This window comes from Arachis duranensis, chromosome 3 (assembly GCF_000817695.3).
Source record: "Arachis duranensis cultivar V14167 chromosome 3, aradu.V14167.gnm2.J7QH, whole genome shotgun sequence".
Lineage (NCBI taxonomy): Eukaryota > Viridiplantae > Streptophyta > Magnoliopsida > Fabales > Fabaceae > Arachis > Arachis duranensis.
The window spans coordinates 30,014,572-30,023,065 of NC_029774.3; the positions used below are offsets into that span (position 1 = coordinate 30,014,572).

Genomic DNA, 8,494 nt, shown 5'->3' on the forward strand with positions numbered 1-8,494 from the left:
TTATGTCGTCAATTTCCGAATAAAGTATGGACTATTATATATTGCTGGAAAGCTCTGGATGTCTACTTTCTAACGCCGTTGAGAGCGCGCCATTTGGAGTTCTGTATCAACAGAAAATTCATTTCGAGTGCAGAGAGGTCAGATTCCAACAGCATCAGCAGTCCTTTTTGTCAGCCTTTTTCAGAGTTTTGCTCAAGTCCCTCAATTTCAGCCAGAAATTACCTGAAATCATAGAAAAACACACAAACTCATAGTAAAGTTCAGAAATGTGAATTTAACATAAAAACTAATGAAAACATCCCTAAAAGTAGCTTAAACTTACTAAAAACTACCTAAAAACAATGCCAAAAAGCGTATAAATTATCCGCTCACTGTGACCTGTTTTTCAAATTTCAATTAGTTAACTAAAAAATGTTTGCTTCTCAAAATGGGGGAAAGAAAATCTATATAATTTTCAGGTTGTTATAGTTATAGAAAATAGTCAAGAGCATGGTTCAATGATTAAGAAACTGCCAACAAACCATAACATAGAACTGCAGCAATGGTATATACTGAGTTTACAGAAATTGCTCAGCAAGTAAAAATTGGAAAGCTACATTCATTATGCATATATAGCAGAAGAAAAAGTAAATTAAAGCAGATAATTTATGAACTATGATTAGTATTATTGCTGCATATTCACAAAATACTGCAAATAATACATGACTTTAACCATCATATTTATCGGTTAGAAGATTTTGCTAACAGGGGATAGAGTAAACTAAAATACTAATAATACCACACTACAAAAATACAGTGCCGGAACACTTACCGAAACATTGTACGGGAGCTTCGGTGTTTCCTCTGATTGCATCTCGAACTCTAATGGCATTTTCTGTAACTTTTTTTTAAAAAGAAAATAACTATCTGTTTTTAAAGAAGAAAAATTACCTCTGCTGCACCACCGACGACCGAAGCTCTACATTCTTTTGACTGAAGTCATCAACTTGTTGCCAGCTGTTCCTTCTTCTCTTACGGTAGTAGCACCAGTCACCGTGCCACTATTCTTTCTCCTTCCAGCTGCATCAACAGCCACTGCCACCTCTAATTTATTGTTTGTCATCTTTACTACTTGCCGAAAACAGATTCGGAGACTCTGTCATCGTCTTGTTTTTACGCTCTCCTAACCCGCAACACTGAGCACGCCCATTCTATATCTTCTATGCCAGTTACTGTTTCCATCACCGGTGACTTGTTCTTTTTTCTTTTAGAGAGAGAGAGCCGAAGTAGAAAGAAAGAAGCAGAGAGAGAGAGAGACGGAAAATCAAGCATAGAACTTGGAAGATTTAAATTATAAAACCCTAAGTTTAAATTTATTCACTCAGTTCTGATTTGGAATGTTCATTCAAATCTTGTGTTTGAAATTTAAATTCCAACCCCCAAAGAGAAAGAACCCGCTCATAGCCAAAATCTCCTTCTCAACTTTCTTTTGTCAAAAACACTTTTTTTCAGAGCTACTGAGTTGATAGTTTGGCAGCTGCAATGTCTATTTTACCCATTAATGTTTTAATGTTTACATTTCACGTTTTAGGTTGTCAATGTAATTTTACTTGCTCTGACACGTGTCATTTAACTGGTCATGACACCTGTCAATCACCTAAACATGCACTAGTTGCTTATTATATATTAATAGATTTGGTCCATTTATTTTATTTAGGTGAATTGGCCGTTAATAAGTGATGAAAAAATGGCTCAATTTTTTGGAAATGGGAGGCATGTGTGTGCTTTGCTCCGATATGGTTTAGGGGTGAAACAGACATATTTGTGGGACAACTTTTTTGTCAGTGTGGGCAGAAGGAAATCGGACCCTGCGTTTTCTTTGAATTTTAAATTTTTAGTAACAAATCGAAGGGTCCGATTTGTTTGGGTGAGAGATAAAAATTCGTATGCATGAAATCAGACCCAACGATATCACAAGGAAGAATTTTGCATGCATATCGCAGGGTCTGAGTTCGCTGATGAGGGTATGAGTTTGGCAACAATGAACTCGGACCCTCCATTTTTGTGAGAGCTTGAGGGAACTTGGATGGTCCGAGTTCGTGGACCAAGTTTTTATTTTATTTTATTGTTTAACCTAGTCGAAGGGTCCGATTTCAGTAAAGATGATGATATAAAAGTGTGAGGTGAACTGGTGGGAGCCTTGTGCCGTCTTCCTCCTTCGAGCAGCTTCTTCTTTCTTCTTTCTGGTTCAGTTTTAACTTTGGAAGTCTAGTAGTTAGAATTAATGTTGTCTTTTTTGTGGTGAGTGAGGAAAAATGAGTGATAGAGTATTACTTAAAATATACTATTTTGGTCAGATTTTGTTACAAACGACTGAAGGAGTTAAATTTATTTGTGAAAATCCGCTAGATATTGTCATTCCTTTTATTATCTCATTTGAAGAGCTGAAAGGTGTAATATGTGAAAAGATTGATTCTGAGAGGGCAAGAAAGATATCGTGTATACTATACAGATATCCCATTCCGGTGCTTGGCGGATTCGTCCAGTATCAAACCAAATATGTGACGGACGAAGCGAGCATGCAGGAGATGTTTTCAATGTATATTGAAAACCGGTCTCAAATCTCGTTCATCGAGTTGTATGTTGAGTTTGAACAATCTGAGGCTGACTGCAATATTCTACGGGAAGATTATAATAGTGACAGTGAAGAAGAGTTCGAAAGCAACTATGAATTTGTTGCTCCAAATGGAGATGAAGATCAAGGTGACGGAACCATGGCCCCAGATGTGACAGAAGTGGCAAATGCACTCGCGAACGAAGTTCCGTTTGAGGAGCCATCCTTCATGCGAGTTTTAGACCTGGAAGCCATGCATGTTCAGAATTTCCAGAATATATGACTGCAGGTACGTAAACGTGGTGTTAGTCCTATTTTAGTTAGACATTGATTGAGTTATGAGGAAGCAAGGTTAGCTCTATTTGATATTTTTTTTTTTACTTTTATATGCTAGAGGTATTAATTAGAAAATAATAATTAAATTGTCCATAGTATGGTTATTACCGATTGCATGACTTTGTAATAATATTTTGCACTGGTTCTATCCTTGTTACGGTTCAAACACCATGAACTGGACCGGTTCGGTCCGATTTATTGGTTTGCCGGTCGAACCAGCTTGACCGGTCTGGTTCGTTTTTATATGCCGGTCGAACCGGCAAATCCGGTATGGTTTTTAAATATGCTGCTGCTGTTATTTAATTGTCTGGAGTGACATCATAACATGTTGTTAGGTTTGGAGTTATAGCGTACTGGATTTAGTTAAATTTGATTAACCTTTACAATCGTTTTTGAAATATGTACGTGTTAATGAAATTTTTGTTGTGCTTGTTGTCCCAGCAGAAATTCCTATTGTAGAAGACGGAGAATTTCGCGTAGGTATGGAGTTCAGTTCAAGAGAAGCTGTTATTAAGGTGGTAAAGGACTATAGCATACGATGAAGCGTAGACTACAGGTTGTTTGAGTCTGAGCCGTTGACATTTTATGCCAAGTGTACACAGTATGGGTCAGGATGTGATTGGCTTATTAGGGTAAGCTTGATCAGCAAGAAGTATTGTTGGGTTATAAGGAGGTATAATGGTAGTCACACATGTACAAGAGCCACCATTTCACAGGATCATTCGAAGCTGGATTCTATCACAATTGCAGAAGTAATAAAGCCACTGGTTGAGGCTGACCCATCCTTAAAGGTAAAATCGGTTATAATTGCATCGTGTATTTTGGAGTTATTACCCTTGTATTAGGGCATTCAGACATTGTAAGCCAATTGTCCAGGTGGATGGGACTCACTTGTACGGAAAGTATAAGGGTTGTCGGCTTGTGGCAGTTTCACAGGATGGCAACAATAATATAGTCCCGATTGCCTTTGCTATTGTTGAGGGAGAGACTTCTGATGCATGGCATTTTTTCCTAAGTAACCTCCGTCAACATGTTGTTACTCGGGATGGTGTGGGTCTAATATCTGACAGGCACGAGTCCATCAATGCAGCTGTGGAACGTAGTAACGGAGCTTTTCATATGTTTTGCATCAGGCATATAGAGTCGAATTTTCTGAGAAAGTTCAAGGCACCGTACCTCCAAAAATTGGTCGTTAACATCGGTAAACATTTACTAAATTTAAGCAAATTATTAATAGATTTTCATTAAATAAATCTATTGACCTCCATTACTTTGCTTTCTATATGCTGTGATCTACCAGGATATTCGAGGACGGTGGGGGAGTACAAAGTGCGTTACCAGTGGTTACGGGACCGGGGCGAGGCGTACACAAACTGGTTAAATCGAATTCCTCGCGAACAGTACGCATTAGCCTTTGATGGCGAGTACCGATGGGGTCACATGACGACGAATCTAGTGGAGTGCATCAACTCAGTTTTGAAGGGTGCACGCAATCTTTCCATTACTGCTCTTGTGAAGGCAACATTCTACAGGCTAAATGAGTTGTTCACCTGTAAAAGAGCGGAGGCGGAAGCCCGGATCAATGCTGGCCATGTGTTTTCTGATATAGTGACCTCGAAGTTGCATGCAAACCAACTTGCATCAGGAAACATCCAGGTTAGTTGCTTTGACCGCCAGAATCAGGTCTTTGAGGTTCGTGAGATGCCAAGCGGACTAGAGTTTGCAGTCGATCTATGTAGCCTTCGATGTGACTGTGGTGAGTTCCAGGTGGACCGGATCCCCTGCAGACATGTCTTCGCATGTTGTGCCAACCAGCGACTGGATTGGCGACTGTATGTTCATGATGTGTATAAGATGGAACAAGTGCGGTGGGTGTACCGAGCAAGGATTAGGCCACCAGGTAATCTCACTACATGGCTTGCTTACAACGGACCTCGGTTCATACCGAATCCATACCTAAGACGGGTAACGAAAGGTCACCCCAGGATGACGCGCTTTCCGAATGAGATGGACACACAGATGTTACATCGTCCTAGGCGATGTACGCTATGTGGTGCTGAGGGACATAGTCATAGCAGATGCCGTCGGTCAGCTGGTTCAAATACCAACAGAGATGCCCCCTAAGTTCACAGTTTTAAGATGATATTGTATAATATAACCTGAATGAGCAAATTGAGGTAACATGACCTACTTACTATATGTAACCTTATAATTAATGACAATCTAGTATTATAACATATCTGTAACATTATATAATATGATGGTTAATATCTGTAGGAGCATATATGTATCATTATATAATATGATGGTTAATATCTATAGCATTATATAATATGATGGTTAATAGAAAAATATTTGTAGGAGCATATTAAGTTCATTGCAACATAAGTTACATAAACATACAATATAATCTTACCATAGTCCAATTCATTATTACATAATGTCCAACACATACAAAGTACTCTATACAAAGTCCAACACATACAAATTAGTCTAAACATTACACAAAGTAATTAGTACATAATGTCCAACAAATACATATAACTCTAAACATAAATCTACAACTACTTTCTCATTGTCCACTTTACATCCTTCACAAAGTTCTTGCATTTCTTGGCCGCTTTTTTAAAGACAAAAGGAGTGAAACGATTAGCGCTCCGACGTGGGGGATCAATCCGTAGATTGTAACCTTTGATGTTGTCATCCGGACTGAGTGCCTGACCTGTATACAATAAAGGAATAAACAACTAGCTGCAGCATATTACATATTCATAACCAACATATACACAACAAATCAAGAAGAAAAAGCCAAAAAGAGAGGCCAATTTTGCTAAAAATATAAATTCAAATATGGAAAACATAAAGTAAAATATTTAACATAATACCATCGTTACGAGATTCTTCATCCTCATCAAACTCTTCAATATCTACCTCCTCATCGGTTTCTCGTTCGAGTGTGTTGGTGTCTTCCTCAATAAGTCCCATGTTAAGACGGCTAGGATTTTGACTATTAAGGACACCCCGTCCACCATCACTCCTACTAGAGTCAACATATACGAACCCTCCAGAAGCAACGGATGAGGTATGGCCTGGATACCTGGCATCCAATGAATACCTGCCTGGCATGAAATCAGGTTGATGGCCATACTGTGACTGTGCTGCATCTGCAGCCATGAACCCAAGCAACTGGCTAAAAGAACCTCCTTCACCTGGATCAAACTGTGACATACCCCAATATTGTTGCTGCGTTGGAAATGATGGGGTGAACTGTGTCTGAGGTAGATACTGGGTTGAGGGCTGAGGTTGTTCTTGTTGAGGCGGATTTGGAAGTGATATTTGTGGCTCCTGATCTTCATTGTCCTTATCCATATCCTGACTACCCTCATCTGAATCCTGATTACCCCCTTCCATATCATCATTACCCGCATCCATGTCCTGGTTACCTTTATCATTCTCCTTACCCACAACATTCGACAAGGATAAGCGGTTTTCATATTTTGTACGGTACCAGTTCATGTAACTATCCAAAGGATGCTGTGAAGGCATGGGAAGCTCATCAAGAACGTAGTGATACCTGTTTGTCCAATGCATCACCCACTTTGAATGACTCGGTGCCGTGGCCTAGTTAAGATTCTTAGGACCAGTCAGAACCTCTCCATGCGCTTTAGCCAAATTCTGCTCTGGATTAGGTACTCCCTGAATGAAACCGAACTGTCGCCTGACCCTATCGGTGGCATGCCACTCGATACATTCAAATGACACTAATGGAACTGTAGCGCTCCAGACAACCGATTGCATGTAGATTTCAGTAGGAATTATGTTTGGGTCCACACGATCCACAGCATAAGCAACCCAGACAAACTGGAAAAATTCGGGATACTCATCATTACAATCCACAATTCAAATAAAAATTAAAATGCATTATGCTTTGGTAGAAAACTTGTTAAAATAAAACACACCTGTCCTTCCTGAAGTTCATCAAAGGCCTTCCTAAAGTGATTTAGCTTCAAATATCTAAATCGTCGGTCAGTACGCTCCCAGTTACGCCACCTAATATGATGTTCTCAATTAGCTCAACTGAAGCTTAAATATCAAGAAATGGGTACATTGTAACATAATATTACCTATTTGCTAGTGGAAAACTGCGGGATTCTCTAGGAACCGGCGATAGATATGGCAGTCGGATCCAAGCCCATCCGAGCAGAAGTGTTAGTGGACCATCTATTTCATTACAGTTATAACGAGATGCCCTGCATAACGCCCTGTAAAGGTGTGCTAGGCATGCCGAGCCCCAACTATACTGTCCAATATTGACAAAGTTACGTAACAAGGGTAGAAATTTCCAATGAACACCTGCTCCTGACTTATCCCCAAGCAGGATCGTTCCGATCAGCAACATAATGTGGCACCTAACATACCTCTGTATATTTATTTCATCAGTCAATTCTATATTCTCTTTTAGATTCCTCAGCCACATCAGTTTTATGCAGTTAGATCTACAGTCCTCCCTTCGCGGTGCAACGCCAAACTGAAGTAAACACTACGCCTCCAAGGCTTCAAAACTACTCATAGTCATCCTTGTTACTAGAAGACCATCTGTGGGAAGACCAAGAATTAAAGCTACATCTTCAAGTGTCACAGCACATTCACCAATGGGAAGGTGAAACGTATGTGTGTCTGGGTGCCAACGTTCGATTAGAGCATTTACCAATGCTTTCTGACACTGCACTATCCCAATCTGAGACACATGATAGAACTCGGTAATTCGCAAATGATCCTCCACCCTATCGTTGTACCGATCCAGAGGAACTGGATGGTTACATGTCAACATTCTTGATTTCTACAAAAAACATAACAACTTACCAGTAAGATAATTAACAATTACTAACTTACCATCATCAATCAATTTATTGAATCCTTATACAACTAATTCTTCTAACTTCTAAAATTATTTAATTAATCCTAAAAATTATTCATAACTGCAAATGAAACTCATTACAAACACATATATTCCTAAACGATATTCTCAACAATATTACAACATCTACAATAAAATCTAATGTTAATTACTCTTTTGTTAAACATTTTTTTTCTCTGTGTAAAAAAATAGTAACAATGAGTATATGCCATCATTCATACTCTAATAACGGTAATAATTAGCTTCCTAATAATAATTACTACAATTAAAAATATTTCAATTTTCTCAATAAAATAATTATAACATGGATTAATTAAAATAACGCTATTAATTATTTAGCATTACAACTTTATTGTACTAACAATAAAATTAACATTTAACCAAAATCAATAACAGTTATATTAACCATTTAAAAAAGCATTTAAATAAGATTGACTTACATATAATATACTAAAAATAAAATTAAAAAAAATTACATAATCTACTACATATTACAGTCGAAAAAACAAAACATAACAACAACATAATCATAAAAGATTTTCTTATCATGATATTTTTAACTAATATTCAGTAAAATTTTTTTTTTAAAAAATATAACTAATATTAAAAAATTCGTCATAATCATTCTATTTTTTTTGTTCAACTAC

At 37.9% G+C, this 8,494-nt stretch overlaps 1 protein-coding gene and 1 long non-coding RNA gene across 2 annotated transcripts in view; one reads left to right on the plus strand and one right to left on the minus strand.

Annotated features, from left to right (window-relative positions):
- The window catches only part of LOC110279124 (uncharacterized), an 8,587-nt gene extending 7,084 nt beyond the window's left edge, over positions 1 to 1,503 (minus strand). The window contains exon 1 of the long non-coding RNA XR_002372050.2: positions 812 to 1,503. This is a non-coding gene — a long non-coding RNA (uncharacterized LOC110279124). The remainder of the gene's footprint in view (positions 1 to 811) is intronic.
- Positions 1,504 to 2,872: 1,369 nt separating this feature from the next.
- On the plus strand, positions 2,873 to 5,053 carry LOC107478480 (uncharacterized). The gene is made up of 5 exons (XM_016098620.1): positions 2,873 to 2,882; positions 3,371 to 3,447; positions 3,532 to 3,720; positions 3,806 to 4,130; positions 4,230 to 5,053. The coding sequence occupies exons 1-5, from the start codon at positions 2,873 to 2,875 to the stop codon at positions 5,051 to 5,053; spliced, it is 1,425 nt and encodes a 474-aa protein (XP_015954106.1).
- The last annotated feature ends 3,441 nt before the right edge of the window (positions 5,054 to 8,494 follow it).

Excerpts from the sequence above, each read along its gene's own strand:
- LOC107478480 (XM_016098620.1), top strand. Across the intron at positions 3,721-3,805 it reads AGGCTGACCCATCCTTAAAG|GTGGATGGGACTCACTTGTA; the intron begins GTAAAATCGGTT and ends CCAATTGTCCAG. Across the intron at positions 4,131-4,229 it reads AAAATTGGTCGTTAACATCG|GATATTCGAGGACGGTGGGG; the intron begins GTAAACATTTAC and ends GTGATCTACCAG.